Raw genomic sequence first — 18753 nt, forward strand, 5'->3', positions numbered from 1 at the left:
TGTTTGCTGATGTTTTTGAATGAAAGCCATGAGCTGAAATGTGCTACTCTTCCAGTACATCAGTTAGAGCTACAGTGTGGTGAAGAAAAAAAGGTCACACATGTATCTCCATTATGGCATAACATATGAAAATGGTGCACAATTTTTTTTTTTTTTTTGTTAGAATGTAGAAAGAAACTGAAAAGCTTTTTTCCACTTTATCCTATAGATTCAGATTTTTTTTAATGATACAAAATAAGAGCATTTTCAGCCTACATTGTTACTCTCTTTTTCTTTTCTGTTGGTATATTTCTCTCAATTCAATTCCTTCTGCTTTGAAGAAGTCTGTATCATTCTTGTGTGGTCAGGCAGAAACCAGAGTTGACATGCTCCACTGGGAAATGTGGTAAATGGTACTGTATGCGAAAACAACTATTATTGGATGAAAGCTGGAGAAAGCAAGACAAAACCTGCGAAAGAAAATGAATGAGGCGGGAAGCAAAGCTGCTGCTCATGTTGGAAAGAATTAAATAAATATGCAGTAGCAAAAAGAAGCAACAATGGTTTCTTGCAATTTTTCAAGCAAGATGCACTTTGTCATGCTGCTGAATATTATGAAAATAACTATTTTTTCACCACAAAAGTAGAGGATTGATGGTTTTGTGAAAGTGCAGTATAAAAATCATTCCTAGTGACATTTTGTAGAACTGTTACTGCCTGTATAAATTTTTGTATGGTGTCAGTTGGAACACAACTAGGCTGCTAATGGTTTCCATCTCTTTTCAACACATACCTTTGTCATGTCATTTTATGTAACTCCACTGGTGGTGATATCATTATAATCATCTCTCAGCCGGCTTTCTCAGACTATAGAGTGCAGTGTTTTCTCATACCAGGCTTTGACAGCTCTGGGGAGCTTTCAGGGGCCCAGGTGGCAGCACTGAATCCCCGGTGGATTATGTCTCTGTGAGAGAAAAATGGGGTCAATTTTAACAATTTTAGTTGGCTCTAAGACTCAGAGCCAACCAAAACAAATATCGAAGACACAGTGGCACCTTCCAAGCAAGATGATAGCAGGTCTCTTTATAGAATATCCATGACAGTGTCACAGTCACTGTGCTGTACAGCAGTGCTAATCAGTGAGAAAGAAGTAAGACAAAAGGAAAACTAAATGACTTCAATATATAAGAATTTTTCCAGGTTTATTGCTAACATGGGGGCTAGAATGTGTTTGTTGGATTTTTTAATCCAACAAACCCAGAGTCTGGTTCTGCTCGAGGTTTCTGCCCATAAAATGGGAGTTTTTCCTTGCCCCTGTTGACAAGTGCTTACTCATGGAGGGAATTGTTGGATCTCTTAAAATAAAGACTACGGTCTAGATCTGCTCTCTGTGAAAAGTGCCCTGAGATAACTTGTTATGATTTGGCGCTATATAAATAAAAATAAATTGCATTGAATTTCTTTTTAAATTTTTTCTTAAAATTCTCTAAAGCTACACCAAACTATTTTTATACTGACAATGAATCAAATGACTATGTGTAATGTAAAAGTTGCTGCTTGCAGTGACGAACCCACAGATAATTATTACCGACTGCAGTTCTCCTCAGCTCTACAGAGCTTTTTTAGCATCTTTCAGCTGATTGTTTTGATTTTATGGGTTTATACTGTTGTTGACTTTAATATTTTGGTTCACTTACCACTTTCATCAACCTCGTGTCCAACAGCAGCAGGCAGCTGCTCTGATAAACCCACTGTACACCACCTGTAGCACCAAACAGCAGACAGACAAGTTAACAACTAGATGGTGAAGGGTAGGATATTTCCCTCATAAGTTGGTTGAGACCAAAACAGAGCTAAAAGGAGAAGATGAGGAAAAGATGTGTATTCAACTTATATTCATCAGGTGGACAGAAATACAACTCGAAATAACCGGTAATGTTGCTCTGTGTCTGCTGGATGTGTAAATAGGCAACTATTTGCTAACACATTCACTATAGGAACTTTTTAAGGTTATTTTATATCCATGTTGTGTTCACAGCTTGTTGCACTGCCCCCAAGTGGCCAAAAACACAAATTAATGTAGGGTTAGTTCAGTTTAAATTGGAACAATTAGATGGAGAACTGACACCCTGCAAACACGTCAACATATCAAATTTGATCCAAAGTGAGATAATAAGACAGAGCAATTTTACTCAAAGGGTGGTTTACATCCTGTATCCATCAAGTGTTTTTAAAGAACAGTAGTCAGTTGAAAGTAAAAATATTAAAGAGTCCATTTTTTTATCAAGACAAATAAAATTGCAAGGAAAGGAGATTCAGGTTCAAAAATCAAGATTCATTGTAAGATAGTTGAAAAAGGCATGAAAAACAAATGAGAGAAAAAAATTCAAAAATGAGGCTTAGGGGTTAGGGGTAAGGGTTGGGGTTAGGGTTAGAATATCTGTCAAAATATTCTAAGACTCACTTACTTTTTTTCAGTGCTTTCGACAGCATCCCATGGCCTTCAGCAAATGGAACTTGCTTAGGTGTCATTAAGAGGTGGTTGTGTATGGCTGGAGACTGCAACAGGTTTTGTCACCCCCCCAAAGCTAGCAAGTAATAGTATATGGTTCAACAGAGTACCACTCCAGGGGCGGAATTTACTTGGCTGAGAGTCTAGTGGATAGATATTGTATAGACATGTTTAGTGTATGAATATTCTTCAATTTTACCGCCAACAACAACATTTTCCAAGAAACTGAAATCTTTCCTAGTTTACTCAGATTGCAGAACTTTACTGAAGCCCTTTACTGTTGTGTTTTTCTTTTCAGAGGAAAAGCTCTGCTGGAGCTTCGCTCTATGGCCTTGTCAAAGTGAAGGACACATTCAATACCAAGAAAAGAAAATAGAATCAGTAATAGAAGATGGGCCTAAATCAGTGCCATTGGTCATGTAACACCTGACTTCTACTATTTTGTTGTATATCCTCTGCAATAAAAATCTTTGGGCCCAGATTACAGTATAACTCTGTTTCGGGGCAGTGTAAATCCCTGGGATTTTTACATTTGCTCATCCCCAACCCATTCAATCTTTTCCTACCACACACAGCTCTTGGGATTAAACAGATAGAGAAGGGGGCAGGGAGGCCAGGGAGTTCAGCTCTTGCTTTGAGGATGATGGTCAGCGGCTGTTATGTAAGCCAAGTGGATTTCAGATGCATAGTTGAGCTGTTCTCCTCTATGATGCATGATGCCTTTGTCTGTGTTCCACTAACAGGGTTGCCCATGCACGCTATGCAACACACATGCAAACGCTGATGTACAGTAGGCTATATTGTCTCTGACTTCTATGCACTGCAGAGTCCTTCACATTGTTTGGGGAAAAAGAACAATTCAAATACACTCAGTTGCCAATTTATTAGGTACAGTGAAAAGTAGCAGCGTGCACAGCTCCAAATCTTAAACACTGCATCGAGTGCACAGTTGTAGTTACGATCAAAACAATGAGTGTCGGCATTCTGTTTGGTTTGTTTCAATTTATTAAGTACACCTAGCTAAATCTATTTGAGTCTACAGCCCTGCACTAAATCCCTCTTTAATGAAAGTTCATTTTTTGTTGAAATTGTTCAAGAGAGATTTAACTTTATTATTTAGGAGACCATAGTATATGGTGCTGTTGAATTGTATTGTTTTAGCAAGGTGTACCCAATAAACTGGCATCTGAGTGTACATTTTGTGGTATTTGTATAAAACCTTGATGACATTTTTCTGATCATCTAACAGCTCATATTTCCTGCTCTGTTAAACTCCTGTTTAGTGAGGCTGTGTACCGAGATCACAACAATTGCTTTGGGGAGTACACTGTTATGATAATGGTATATGGTGATAGTTCAGAATTGTTGAATGCATTTACAGAATTGCAATTAACTTTGTGAGTAAATTGGACACAGGACTAAAGGAGATCCACCATCATTATCAGATTTTATTTTGCATATGAATAATTCCTGATATCCATGCATACAGTATAATGAGCTCACAAGGTGGCAGAGAGAGAGAGAAAGAGAGAGAGAGAGAGAGAGAGAGAGAAAGAGACTAAAATATATATTCACCTAATGAATTGCAAGGTATAATAAGACAGCAGCAACCCACATTGCACTCAGTTAGTGTTACAGTGTCACAATGAGGTTATTAAAATTGGTTAACTTCATTTATAAACTTCTGGTTATATTTTCAACCAAGTTTTGTAGAAATGTTTAATTGGCCTGATACAATACAGTCTTCATTTAACTGGAACCTGATATATCTTACTATATATCTACATGACATTTCATACAAAATAAATACTTATATAATGCATGATACATTTATATCATCACTGTAAACATGAAAACAAAATGGACATCATATTTACTGTACTACAGGTACTGCAAACAAAAGTGCTTGATAAAAGACAAAGATAATACGCACCTCTGTTTTTACTGTGATTGTTCAGAGGTCAGATAGCACCAAAAGACAGTCTGTGGACAGCTTAGAGGATAGAAGCTGTTTTATATTTATTTTTGGTATTTTTCTAACTCAGATTTTTTTCTTTTTCTTTTTTACTCTCAGTTACAGCATATCAGTCCCTTCTATATTGCTCTCAGTTCCGGTTCAGACAGAGTCCACCTTGACCTGGTTATTGTTGGTCATGAGTGGTGATGGTTTACTCTTGAGCCTCTCCCCTGCATCGTTGGAGCTGTCCTGAAAAAAGATGCGTGCCGTGCACACTGACACTACAATGCGCTTGTACTCACGGCGGAAGTTCTGGTTCAGCACACCATACACAATGGCATTAAGGCAGCTATTGAAGTAGGCCATGAAGTAGCTGGCCACAAATAACCACTCAGGGATGAGGGGAACCACTACCTCTGGTTTGATTGCAACAGCCAGACCAATGAAGTTGAGTGGCGCCCAGCAAACAGCAAAGAGCACAAACACCACAAACATGGTGACAAAGTTTCTAACGTCGTGTGGTGTTAGCTTAGGCCGATTGTCTGGCTTGACCCGTCTCCTCACCTGTATGACCAGTATCCAAATGCGCAGGTAGCAGTAGGTGACAATCATGATGGGTAAAATAAAGTGAAAGAAAACCACTGCGATAGTGTACGCTGAGCTGGCTGACTGTTCAAAGGTGCAGGAGTAAACTCGCGGGTCATACTGAAGTGAACCCACAAACAGGTTGGGCACGATGGCCACCACAGTTAGTGCCCAGATTAACATCACATAGCAGACAGAGTTTTTGTCACTGTACAGTTTATCATACTTGAGGCTGTGGCAGATGTAACAGTATCGATTGATGGCGATGCCGGTGATGTTGAAGATGGAGCCGATGACGCTGACGCCCATGAGGAAGCCGCTGATCTGACAGTGGACGTAACCCAGGTTCCAGCCATTGTGGAAGATGGAGGTGAGAACCAGAGGGTATGGGTAGATGGCCACCACAAGGTCTGCCACTGCCAGGCTCACCACAAAGATGTTCCCTACAGACAAAACACACACCCACGGGAGAGACAAGGGAGGGCACATGAGTCATTGACAACAGAAGCAGAGCAGATTGGTCATCCAAATGAACGAGACAAAGACAGTGTGAGTGATTGTGCAGAGAGAATGCCAAATTATTCATTCAGAAACATTTTCTAATTATCTGCCTGAGAAAGGACTGTGCCACTATTTTGCTTGTTTTAGCATTTGCTTTTTCCCACCTTTCAGGCAGCCATTTGTTTCAGTATGGAGAAAGAAATGTCAGCTTACAGAGGACACAGTACAAAAACATGAACATCACAGAGAAAGAAAAAACACCTGTAATGTCACCCAGGTGGTTTCTGAAGGGACAATTTCAAGCTTGGGTTAAGGTTTACTAGTCACTGTCATCTTCGTCCTTTACTTAAGCCAGAAACTCCTAATTTAGACGATGAAGTTGAGTGGCAACTGCATTAGCACAGAACAATAACATAGCTTTGACAAATTTTAAACCATCACACTGAAGATCCATGTGATGATCTAAATCAAGGATCAAGGCTCTTCATTTTTATACCGCATTGACATTTAAAAGAAAAGCAAAAGCTGCCTGGCGGGAAGGATAATCCTTTTGAAAATCCAAAAAGCTATGGTATGCTTTGGAAAATGCCTGGCAGTAATTTAAGTATACATGATTTGTAAATATGCTAAAACATGCAGAAACTCCAGCACAATCCTTTAGAGACATTTGTTTTTGTTGCTACTTCGTTACATAAGCCAGAGGGAAAGGGCCTCAAGGCTAGATGTTGAGAGGGCATGCATCTGCAAATTTTGTATTGTTTGTGTGTATGTGTATACTTGTATGTGCGCTTGTGTGAACACATTTGGTAGTTTCCCCCCTGTGTAAACTTCAACTTGCATTCAATTGTCAGCTTTTGATGTTGGTGAATAATGAAAGGGAGGTCCCTGTCACAAAATAATGCATATTCTACTTGCAAGCATGGACTCCACTTTGTGCATCCCAGGCAAACATGATCTACAGGCCAGGTGGTAATCAAGGGCGCACGAGTATATTCTTTGACTGATGGGAATATTTGACCAAAAAACAAACAAAAATTTGGCTTGTTAGGGAACACACTGTTGCATGCAGAGAGATGATGGACAGCGACTGTGATCCTCAACCTCTTTTAAGTGAAATACATAACGTGCACTTGAAAGAGCAAATATCTTATTACGCTCTGTGGAAACAGCCTCACTTGTGTGTGTAGGCACACACTGCTTATCTCCAGTTTTCCTTAATTATGCAGACCTCTGTATTTTAGTATTATTTACTGTTGAGTGGCCTGTCATGTGATGTTGGAGGATCCTAACATCTAGCCACACAGCATTTTCACAGCTGCCACTTACCTATTATATTATGAATGTGTTGTATGTATATGTAAGCACCATATTATGAGGCCCAAATCCAGTTTTGCCTATGTGACAACACCGTGTCACAGATGATAAGATGCATTTACTGCATGTCAGATGGGAACTAACCATATCGTATAACTCCACAATCACTGTAGTGCAAGACGCAATTTCGTTTCTGTGCTGATGTTTGGCCTGTATTAGACACACTCCCCCGACCTGCAGGCAGACCTGTCAGTCTCACCTGAGCATTAGAAGCACACTACTCATCAGCCCGGTGGCCCGTTATCTCCCGTAGAACATACCAACCCTTCTACTGCTAGGGATCACATGTGGCTATTAATTACATTTCTTTTTTCCCCTTTTATATCTGTCATTCAGCTGCCCTCTATAGGGAATTAGGTGCACCTGCTGTTGTCATGGTCCCATGGCTGCTAGAAAGCTTCACTCTATGTATGTGTGTGAGCCTCTGTGTGTGAGTGTGAGGACACTTTTTGGAAAGTGAGAACATTTTTCCAATTCCATTTGTGGACAAACTAGCTGATCCCTACAATTTTATGGTTAAGGCTTGGTTATTGGTAAAGCTTCGGGTTGAGAATGTAGTGATTATAGTTAAGGTTAGACTAGGCTTCCAAGGAATTAATGTAAGTCAGTGCCAGGTCCTCTTAAATGACAAAAACAAGTGAATGTGTGTGTGTGTGTGTGTGTGTGTGTGTGTGTGTGTGTGTGTGTGTGTGTGTGTGTGTGTGTGTGTGTGTGTGCAGAGATAAGCGCTGGCTGCTCCATGCATACTGCCAAATGAGAACATGTTTTCCATGTTCAAAGGTGTTGAGCTAACGTGCAAACAGTCATCTTTAAGGGGCTCCCTTTCCCCCTTTTGACTATTCCTAACTGTAACAATCCTGTTATAGGATTTTAAACTCAAGTCACTCAGTATTAACAGTCGTGACCTTGACAAGGTCATGTTGTAAGAGGCCCACAGGCAGCTGGCTCTTTTGGCTGTTGGACTCTCTCACTCACTGTCTCTGTCACTGTGACTATTCCTGTGATTGACACATCACTCTGAGTTTTCATTTAGCTTGAGGAGAGATATGGCCTGGTGGTGCGTCCCTTTTCCATTTCTGCAATCCCACACTTTCTAACACTTTCTGTTAGGATTTAGGTACAAGCGAAGCCTATCTGAGCATTTTTTGCCACTGTAGCTCTCAATGAATTTTGACATACACTGCAAGCTAAAGATATATACAGTGCATTTGGACAGTATGCAGCATAATCTCAAAATGGAATTGATTTTTTTCAGGGGCGGACTAGGGGTGACTCACAAAAAAAAAGTTTTTAGAATTGTATTTTCATACATACATATATTTTGGCAGTAATGACACCTTTGAGTCTGTATCAGCCTGGACCATCTGAATTTGGATTTTGTCCCATTTTTCAGAGCACAGTTACTCCAGTTCAGTCAAGCTGAAAGTGAAGCATCTGTGAGCAGGTATACTGAAGTCTTCCCACAAATTTTCCAAAGGGATTTAAGGCCTGGCTTTTACTGGGTCATACCAGGACTTTCTTGTCCTGAAGCCACTGCAGTGATAAGGAAGGGCTGTGATTTGATATGGAGCTTAGTGTAAGTGCAGACAGAGGAGACGATTATATTATTAAGTCTTCTTCTACTTGTTCATTGACTAATTTGATCTAATCAATTAAGCTCCGCCTCTTGTCTCTTCACCATTCACAAATTTTGCCTCTTCTTTAAATCAAATCAGGTCAAATTCATGAGGCTACTCCCTATTGGTTCACATCATCCAATCAAATAATCTTAATACTGTCCACTCATTATATCCACACAGAAGCCACTTCTGCACTTCCATCTCACAATGCTGACCTCTCCCACAGATAGGGTTGGATGATATGACAGTAAATACCATGCAATGGTAGAAATGTGTCCACTGGTAGATATTTGGCAATACCGTTTCCACCGCGGAAGCTATCTCTTAGTGTTTCTGCTATATAATCAGGGCAGGCTATGTAGCAAATCAGGGCTGGATTCTCACGTGATCTTGTGATTCTCTCGGGATCTTGCAAATCCAGATGCCTCGCAAGGTAACATGATTTGGGCAGCAGGACTGTTTAACACGTTCTCTCGTGACGTGAGTGCGACATTCTAAGCTGGTTTGCCAACCACCGCAGAAGAAGAGAGTGACAAGAAAATATGGAGGAGGAGAGTGAATTGTTTCTGTTTGTTTGGAAGTTCCAAATAAAAGAAGAAAATAATCAAATGTGATTAAGTATGCTATGGTATGGTTATTTTAAACCATTTCTTAATTGAATTTAGAGAACAATGACTGTAACATTATATATACCTTTACTGTGATATAAAATTACATATACTGTGATAGAAGATTTTGGCCATATCGCCCACCCCTACCCACAGATAACTAAACATTGACACTGGCCAAGCCACAGGGCTGACCAATTATATGGTTATTCCCCATAATTGGGCATTAGCCCCGAATTAAGTCTTAGCCAAGAACTGATCTATGTTTAATCAGTGAGACTTTGGATTCATAAACATAGTCTCTCCTGACTGAATTGGCTGTATATCCCTCCTGTGGGAAGACAAACTGCCACCATAACATAAGGCTTCACATTTGGCTGCTTTTATTCTTCCTCCAACCTTACAAGTTCCCTGTTCCTCTGGGCTGAAAAGAGCACCCACAGCATGAGAGTGCCACCATCATGCTTTACAGTAAGGATGTTAGACTGGTGGTGAGCTGTCCGTTTCCTCCAGATGACTTTGGATGACATATGAAGAGTTACATTTTTCATTGGATCAGACCAATGTTTTCTAGCAATTTTTCCAGCGATGTTCCAGTGATATCTTTCAGTACTCCGATATGTCGCCCAGCAAGTGCTGCTCTGACTGTCCATTCAAAATGTGCTATCTCAACAAACTCTGTAGTTCTGTCAGTGGTCCTTGGATTCTTTGTCACCCCTCTGACTGAGGCCCTCATTGCCCAGTTTGTTTGGTAAAACAGCTTGCTGTGAATATTGTATTGCTGTGTGTATTTCCCAAAAAATCATTTCAAACCTCAGCAAATCACTTTGAATTTTAACCTAACTAAACATATTTTGAGTGCCATATGGGCGTATTTCTGGCAAAATATCAGACATCAACCTACTGGCAATCTGCGCAGACAACTGTCTACCAACTGTTATAGGCTGTTTTACTGATGAATAAATATGAATATGATGCCTCTTTCTTAAAATGGAAGAAACAAGTTCTGATAATGTTTGAACAGGAGAATGTGTGTGTTCAGTTTAATTTGAGATTTTGCGCAGTTAGTATACAGTGTAACATTTTTGCCTTCACCATATGATGCATGTTATGATTATGTTATGAGGTTAGCAGCAGGTGGAGCAAGTCTGAATACGTCAGCCTAGACACACTGGCCTTATGTCCCCAAGGCACTAATGAACTACTGTAGGCATTCCATTACCCACAGTCAAGTCTAACTGCATACCTTGTCAGGGGAGGTTACTGAGGCCAGAGCGGAATGTGCAGAAAAAGCATGTAAAGGCCTTAACTCCACCGCCCTTGGCAGAACATACTGCAAAACGTTAATTTTAATGTATGTGAGTGTATGAAAAACCAGCCCAGGAATATGAATACATTTCAAAGTGTAAATGTCAAGTATATATGTAAATTCTGATAATAATGACACTACATGTATAGTCAAATGCATATATAATATTATGAATTTCAATTATAAACATCTGGCTCTGTTTTAATGGCAGTGCAAAGACTATTAAAAGCTATGCTATAAGACGTGGGTATTTTCCTGACCTTGAAATGTACTTGTCATGCCCATTGCTGTGAGCAAGATGTATGAAGTAGCATAAAGGGACAGTGTTGATATTTTGCTGAAATGTCAGAAATAGTACTAAATACTCTTTAAAACACTTTAAAGTGCTCCGTCTCAAACCGGAAGACGCATTTAGTTCCAGATGAAAACTACTGTTTTTAACGCAACTATAGCGGTATTGCAGGTTAGTGCCACAACTGCTTTAGACAACATGAATGCCTTGCCCTAGAGTTGATCAAATCTCTAAAACCATCAAAAGGCAGAAGGGCAGATATATGTTTTCCTTCTGTGATGTCTAATTTGGAAAGTGTCATGGCAAAGTGCAGTACTATTGCACTTGGTAATATGCAGTTTTTCTTATTAAATCAACTGCAAACACCAGACTGCTGCAAAAATAACTACAAAAACTTCTGTGTTTCAGTGCACATCAAAAAGTATAACCTGTTATTTTCCAGTTTATCGGAATCAGAATCAGAAATACTTTATTGATCCCCGAGGGGAATCTCTTTTGCTACAGCAGCTCACTATCACGTCAGTGCTCACAGGAATAGAAATACTAAGCAAAAAAAAAAAAAAAAAGAAGCTTAATGCGTGATGTCACACGAAAGAAATCTTGAGACAATTCAAAACTCACTCCTCTCTCATTCTGGTTCCCATCCACTCTCCCTTCCTCTTTTATTATACACATTTTTATTGTAGCCTACAGCAGAGTCAGCAATTGAACAGAACAGTTTTTATGTGGATCACTTTGTTGCAAAACAAAAATGTTCAATATTACACCCCAAAAACTTGACACATAGATGAACAAAAAGAAAATCAAAATTGAAAATCAAAAAACAAAATAAAGACTTCAAATATCTCCACAAACGTAAATTCAACTTGACATTTATCTCCATTTGGTGAGCCATTTTCATCACGCATCACTGACTGACACAGCAGTTTAAATTGTATGGCACAAATAATGTGACACATCACCCATCCGACTTATATTCCACTTTGTTGGAAAAAAAAGAAACATCTTTTTGAACAGAAATAGAAGATGCACTTGGATACACATTAATTGACCTTGCCACCATGACCTAGTACTTTGTGTTGGTCTATGCCATTGCGCCATTTAAACAGAACCCTCAATGACTTAACTTTCTGCACATTTTCTTTTCCTCTAAGAGATCATATTCTTCTTGTGAATTTCCTTTCATCATTACTGAGCTCCTTACTGCTCATACATGATTCAGCGATCAGTAACTGTGCCAACAAATTCGTTAGTCTTGAATAAAGATGAGTCCTTGATGAATGAGAGGATATAATGTGTTTTTGTGAGTCTGTGACTGTGTGTTGGGGGCATTTAGCGAGGTCTTGTAGAATTCACTCAAAATATCTCCCAGCTACCGCTATGACAGGGAAGGAAAAAAGAATCAGATTATCATGGCACTCCATCTGGCACAACTAGGGTGGCAGCTCCCGGGTGTGCACAGAGAAATGTGACAAAATGCACACAAAACAGCAACTGTGATGTTGGATCTGCTTTAATAATAAGAGAAAGGGAAACACAGAGAGAGAGAAAGAGGTAGAGAAAGAGAGAGAAGAAGAAACACATAAAAAGAGAGAGAGATGGAGGCAGCCATATGAAGAAGCAGAGTGATTATGTCCCTGGGTCACTATTGGATTTGGGGATATTGTGTTTATGAATGAAGCCAGTGACAGGCGTGGATGATGAGACTCCGTGGGTTTAATCTCCTCACTTCTCTTACTGAAGCTATTTCAAGAGTCTAGGATGAGCACAAAAACACACCTAACGTACAGTACATTAATAATAAAACATGGATGCTGGAAGACAAAATCTGTCACTGGCCTTCTCCGTTGCTGTATGGAGAATTTGTTTTCAGCTGCTGAGAGAATAGTGAAAAAGGAAGCATTTTTGACATGGATTTAGGTAGAAGTGGTTTATTCCTACCCTGGTGTAACAAAGGAAAGAAGGGATTTACAAACTGACCTCAAGTGCCCTCTCTGCTGGGGAAGTACCAACCAGAAACAGCAGAGTGGAAAGCAGCATTATGCACTGCCAACCTGATTCTAGCTCACATCAAGCACCACGGCTGTTTTCATAAAGCAGCCTGGCGCAAGTAGCCCGGAGATTATCTAAATGTCAGAATCAAGTTTTAATCACAACAGTTAACACACAACACACAAACATTGGCAGTTAAGAAATGCTTATGACCATGACAGCTCAATGTATTTTTTGTGGGCTGTGTTTTAGTTCAAGGTTATTTCCTGACTCATGACATCCAACAATGTTTACCACTATGTGCTCTTGTGTAATTCTCTTATCAGATGGAGAACATTTTCCCATTGGGAAGGAAATTCCTTCAAGATATTCCCAGGTTAGCACACAATGTTCTTTGTCCAGCACAAATTTTGAAACAGCATTCTCTTTCACCAGTGAGAAAGGAATTTTGCTAACAGCTACACATTTCAGATCTCTATTAAGTATTTTGTCTTTGCTTTATTTAAGGAAAGACTAATGAGCTCCTGTTCTTCTTGGCAGTGTTATGATGTCCTGTGGGTGTTAGCACTGGGACACAACTTGAGTGAGATTTTAACATCTCAGATCCAGTGAGGTTTACCACCTAACTGTCCAGCCTCGTCAAACCTGAAAAACCTAAATAAGCAGTCTCAATCTTAAATTGCTGGGCCTCTTTCTTACAGTCACCACTGCAATTTTGAGGATCATGTGTTGTGAAAATACCTGTCCGCCACACTTACTTTCTCTGGTCAGGGAGCAGAGATGACAAAACACCACGGGTGGTGTCACACTGGATGTCAGCCAGGCCCCCACAGCTGGTGGACTGACACAGCCTGACAGGTCCAGTCACGTCTTCCAGATAAAGCCCCCTAGACAAGTTGTCCAATGTCATGTTGTCAATCTGATTACACAGTCGTCATGTGTCATGAACTACTGGCAAAACAGGATATAAAAAATTAACCTGTTTGTCAGACCAGGAATGAAAATTAACTATTTTTGCAACTCTAATATCTGTGAAACACCAGTATTGTCAGCTTTCGTCATAGATGTACAAGCATTTATCGTTCCATCACACTGATCTTGATGATCAGGTCAGTGTGTGGGGGATACTGTACTTTTAGATTCCCTGAGGAGCTGTGGGTTGGGTGAACCATGTGGCCACAGCTTTTGTAGCTGCTGGTGCTGCTAACATTTACAGTACTCCAGCTGCTCCCCAGTGAGGCACACTCAGTGTGGCTCAGCTACAGCATCTGTTATAGAGAAAAATTAAATACCGTTTGCAGTTCTATGCAATGTAGGATATTCTGTCTTCTTTTTACCATCCAAGACTACAGATAGAGGACATAAAGTAGGACAATGCCTGCAGGTGAGGCTGTTTGCTGACTTTGCAAAATGCAGCTGCCTTACAGTAACGGTAGCTTGTCACTCAAGTGAGGCAGCAGAAGAACCATGAATAATCAGAACAACATAAATTTTACAACACAGTTCAGGATTAGGCTAAATGGGTTGTGTTTAAATTAATTCTAACAAATGACTTACTAGGTCTACTTTGTTCGAACTTGAACTTTGAAAACAGCGCTACTAGTTTTAGCTAACACTGTATTCTCACGATGCTGCTGGAAATCCTTCATTATTTTCATAATTTAGACTTTTTCCATTATTTTTGCACAATGACCACATTTTACAGTGTCACTTTTGTGTTTTCTGAAGCTTAGCTTTGCTTTGAAAGCCGGTTTTCTTCACAAATCCCCAAAGAGCACAATTTCTCAAAACCTAATTCTAAAAGCATCATTGTTGCAAAACGGACCTTTACACATACAAACCCACAAACATGCACACTACATTACAACCACCAAAATAAGGGTTGGAGTTCTGTATGAATTAGTTTGTTTGCTGTGTGAAAATCCCTTCAAACATACAAAGAACAAAATGGAAGTGCAACATGTTTGAACACAATACAGACACATTATCTGCTCTAAATAGATTTTTGAGGCTGTTCTTACCCCACCTGTCCTACTCACAAAAGGGTACCTTTCCACCCCCCTCCATCCTGCCTCAGTGTTCAACAGGTGATTCCAGTCTGAGTAGTAGAGTAGCTGTCTGAAAGGCAGACCAGTGCAGAGCGTGGCAGAGGGCTGATGGGCTGACCCAGATAGGGGGAGACAGACTTAAAGTTCAACCAGGATAGGTTTGTGTACAGTGTTATGGTGACCAATGCTTCTCTCTCTCTCTCTGTATCTCTCACGCACCAGCTCTGCAGACAGAGGGCTACTGTATACATGAACAGAGGTACTGTCTGCAGATGGTCACATGGAGGGTGTTGAAACATCCGATTCTGCTCCTAGTTATGATCCAGCAGGTTAGTGGATGATGACAAAGAGCCTCAAGGCTTTAGAACATTACATGGAGCCATGTTTGATAGTTGAAATGATAAACAAGTCTGACACCCTTATGGTACAGCATATCTGATCTGATGTTTGTGGCCATTAAGAGTGGTGTTAAAAGGGTGGATACTTTTTTTTCAATGACAGCTATCAAGAAAAATATTTGCAGGCACCACAGTATCACCGGGTAGAGCGCTCACCACATATCAGGGCTGAGTCCTTACCGCAGTTCGAATCCGGCCCCGGGCCCTTGCTGCATGTCATCCCCTCTCTCTCTCCCTGCCTTTCCTGTCACTCTCTACTATCACTATCCAAATAAAGCAAAATGGAAAAAAAAGAAAGAATAAAGAAAAATATTTGTTGGTCACAGCAAATCCACAACAAAAACGAAACAATAACTTAATAGCTTGTAACTAAAAGCTGTGACAAAACTGAATGAACGTTCAGTCAGTCGTAAACAGGTAAACAGAGCCAGGTAACACTGTGTCACCATAGTGACAGTTCACAGCAAAGATGATGACTGTGGAATCCTTAAAGCCCTGTCATACCAGAAACTGATGCAGCAAAATTCTTCCACGCATCTTCAAGAAATAGGTGGTGCTAGAGTCTGCTGTAGCTGGTGAGCTAACCGCTAACAGGCTGGCAAGGGAACATGCTAGTGCTAGTCAGTCACAATAGCTCTCTGAGCTTCTTTCCATTTTCTAGCTCAATCGCTAACCGGATAACAGTTCACGCAGTTCATTCAAAAGACGTATTTGCACCATCAACTCCTGTCTCATAACTGTCTGCAAACAATTGATGTTTGTTGAGCAGTTTGTACTGCAACAGAGGTGGATAATTAAAACTGGATGGTGCAACACAGCCAATTTGAAAAGCTACATTAGCTTCCTCCATTTTGGATTCTCCAGCTCCCTGTTACCTCAAAGGACAGCATTATTAAGATGGCTTGCTAAGTCAACAGCAGAAATCTGCATGTCAAAGTTCACCAAAGTTGAACTTGACGCGAAAAATGTGCGCATTTATTTTTGCCCCCTCGAGTGATCCACTGATTTAGAAGACTTCATTCAAATTTATATATTTCCCAATATATTTGGGTTGACTGGGCTTTTCCAAAGTGTTTTATAGCAACTTTAATCAACCATAGACATAAATGTATCCATCACACTGTGATAAGCCAGCAGTGACAGCATTAAGTCACACAAAAACACAAAATTAGATTAAATCCTATACAGTTTTCTTCCAGTACAAGTCGACTAAAATCGACAAACAAACAACCAAATTGTGACTGAAATTAATAAATGTTTTTGGCAAAAGACTAAATGTAAAAAATCAAGTGCTACAGTTAACATTGGCACACAGCCTCCATCGAGCACTCACATTTCACTGAGTCACACACATACGCACACACAAACGCAATACACACAAACTTGCAGCAACCAATTACAGGGCGGGCGTGGATTCCCATTTGCAATTACCAAGCAGCTTGATCCTGTCAGAAGATTGGATTGATCCCATTTATGTCATTTAGGTCCCTGGGAAGCAAGAATTTAATGAGGAGTTACTGCCACTCATTATGAAATGAGCACACTCATCATGCTTCAAGGTTATTGAGGTTATTGTACAATAAAAGTCCAAGCTAAACTACAGTAAAATCCAGAATGTTTTTGTTAAAAATTTTAATATTGAGAACTGATTATACATACACTATACATGTACTGTATTGTAGATTTGAAATGGTTTTAAATCTTAATTTAAATATAGTATATGTATTTTTCTATAGTGCTCACAGAAATTATAAACAAACTTTCAGTAGCTGCCAAATTAATATAAACTACTTGCTGTAAAATGCTTTTAGTCCTTTTATCTAATGCCAACTTTTGCATTGCATATTTAAGTGAAAAAACGTCCTCTTTCCTTCAGCATTTTAAACAAGAGGACCAGTCTTGTGTTATGTATTACACTTTTGAGAGGAAATGAAAGGAAACATTTTGGTTAATTTGAAATAAAATGAACATGAAACTATAAAGAGCAGAGTCTCCCTGAATTGGGAAAAGCACAAAATTAACTACTGGTAAGAGACAATAAGGGAACCTGCAATGACATCAAAGGCCAAATGTTTGTACAGTTTATGAACACCCATCAAAACTCCCTGACCTCCACACCCGTATTATTTTCTATGCTGAACCTCACATTACTTCCTGAACTGACACTTGGCCACATAATGGAAAACACTAATGCAGGGTAGCTGCATATAGTGCTGGGAAGTATAACCTAAAAGTTATACACCATATATTTTGTATTAGAGTAATGATTTACAATATATAACCATATATCATTTTTCCCTGATAATTTAAATAAAATGTAATTTAAGCTGGAGTGCGGAACTTTTGTCTCCCCCTTCTGGCAGTGAGAGTGATTACACAAACACTGTCGACTCATGCTTATGACGTACGCCTACTGGTGAGCTCGCCCCAAGCTCATGTTCAGAAATAGTTTCAAAAATAGAGAGAAATTTCCACAGTTCCAAGACAATAATCCATTATTCAGGTAGAGTAAATGTAATAGCTACATAGCCTACTCCAAATATTTTACCAACCTGTCCAAGAGCAGTAACGTGACATCTGTGTCTGCCCTCAATCCCTTCTCTCAGCTCTCCAACAAGGAAAAGCTAAAGCTACACCAATGGCTATCCGTGTTTGTCCTTGCCGTCCATCGCTTTCTTGTTTTGACAGTAATCCTTCCTCTGAACGCAGAGTTTCTTTTTTATCTGGAGCAGCAGACACTTTTCTTGGAGCTTCTTAGGTTTTACTCCTAGTTGCTATAACCTACTCTTTCGCTATGGTTGCTCCAGAGCCATGTAGAGGGAGAATTGCGTCAACTCTGTTCAATTTCAATTCAAGTGGCTTTATTGGCATGACTACAATAAAAACGTTACCAAAGCATATTAACACAAACTATACAATCATAATAAACAAAATAAACAATGAACAATGCTCAATAATAAACATTCTCTCCAGTGGGTTGCTCCCACTTCCACTTTGGCAAACCAAATCAAATCAAAGCCAAACCAATCATTGCTGGTTGTAAAACATAAATGTAAAACGCATCATTACCGGTGTGCCAGCGCGGGATTGTCGCCACAAACACCAGATTTAAAAACTTAAAAATGATAGGCTTAATCAGCATTGCCTGAATGTAACGGATGTTCATTTATATGTAAAAGTCCCGCACTCCAGCTTTAAATACAGTACTAGACTCTACAATAGTAAATACTTATGCCTGGAGTTCATGTTATTTTCAATTAACTATTAATATACATTACAGTGGTTGTGGAGGCAGTCTCATACATGGTGGAAGTTCAGAGCTTATCATACTGCACAGCTGATGCCGAGTGTGCATCTGTGCATGTGTGTGTGTGGGTGTGTGGGTGTGTGTGCGGGTGTGTGTGTGTGTGTTGCTGTGCTGTTAGCTCCACTTTCTCACGACAGCTGCTGTACAATTTCAGGATCTTGTTTTGGGTGAAATATTTGCAGCTTGGTATTAGAAACCATGAATCCAGTGTTTTCACCAGTACCTCAAAGCCATCTGTCACCACAGCTTGGATGCGCACCATGTTTCTACAT

At 39.8% G+C, this 18753-nt stretch overlaps 1 protein-coding gene across 1 annotated transcript in view; it reads right to left on the reverse strand.

Annotated features, from left to right (window-relative positions):
* Positions 1-3919: 3919 nt before the first annotated feature.
* Positions 3920-18753, reverse strand: part of mtnr1aa (melatonin receptor 1A a) — a 31231-nt gene continuing 16397 nt past the window's right edge. The window contains exon 2 of the mRNA XM_044190877.1: positions 3920-5476. Coding sequence (XP_044046812.1) covers positions 4608-5476 — 869 coding nt within the window. The 3' untranslated portion in view covers positions 3920-4607. The remainder of the gene's footprint in view (positions 5477-18753) is intronic.

This window comes from Siniperca chuatsi, linkage group LG3, assembly GCF_020085105.1.
Source record: "Siniperca chuatsi isolate FFG_IHB_CAS linkage group LG3, ASM2008510v1, whole genome shotgun sequence".
NCBI classification, from domain to species: domain Eukaryota; kingdom Metazoa; phylum Chordata; class Actinopteri; order Centrarchiformes; family Sinipercidae; genus Siniperca; species Siniperca chuatsi.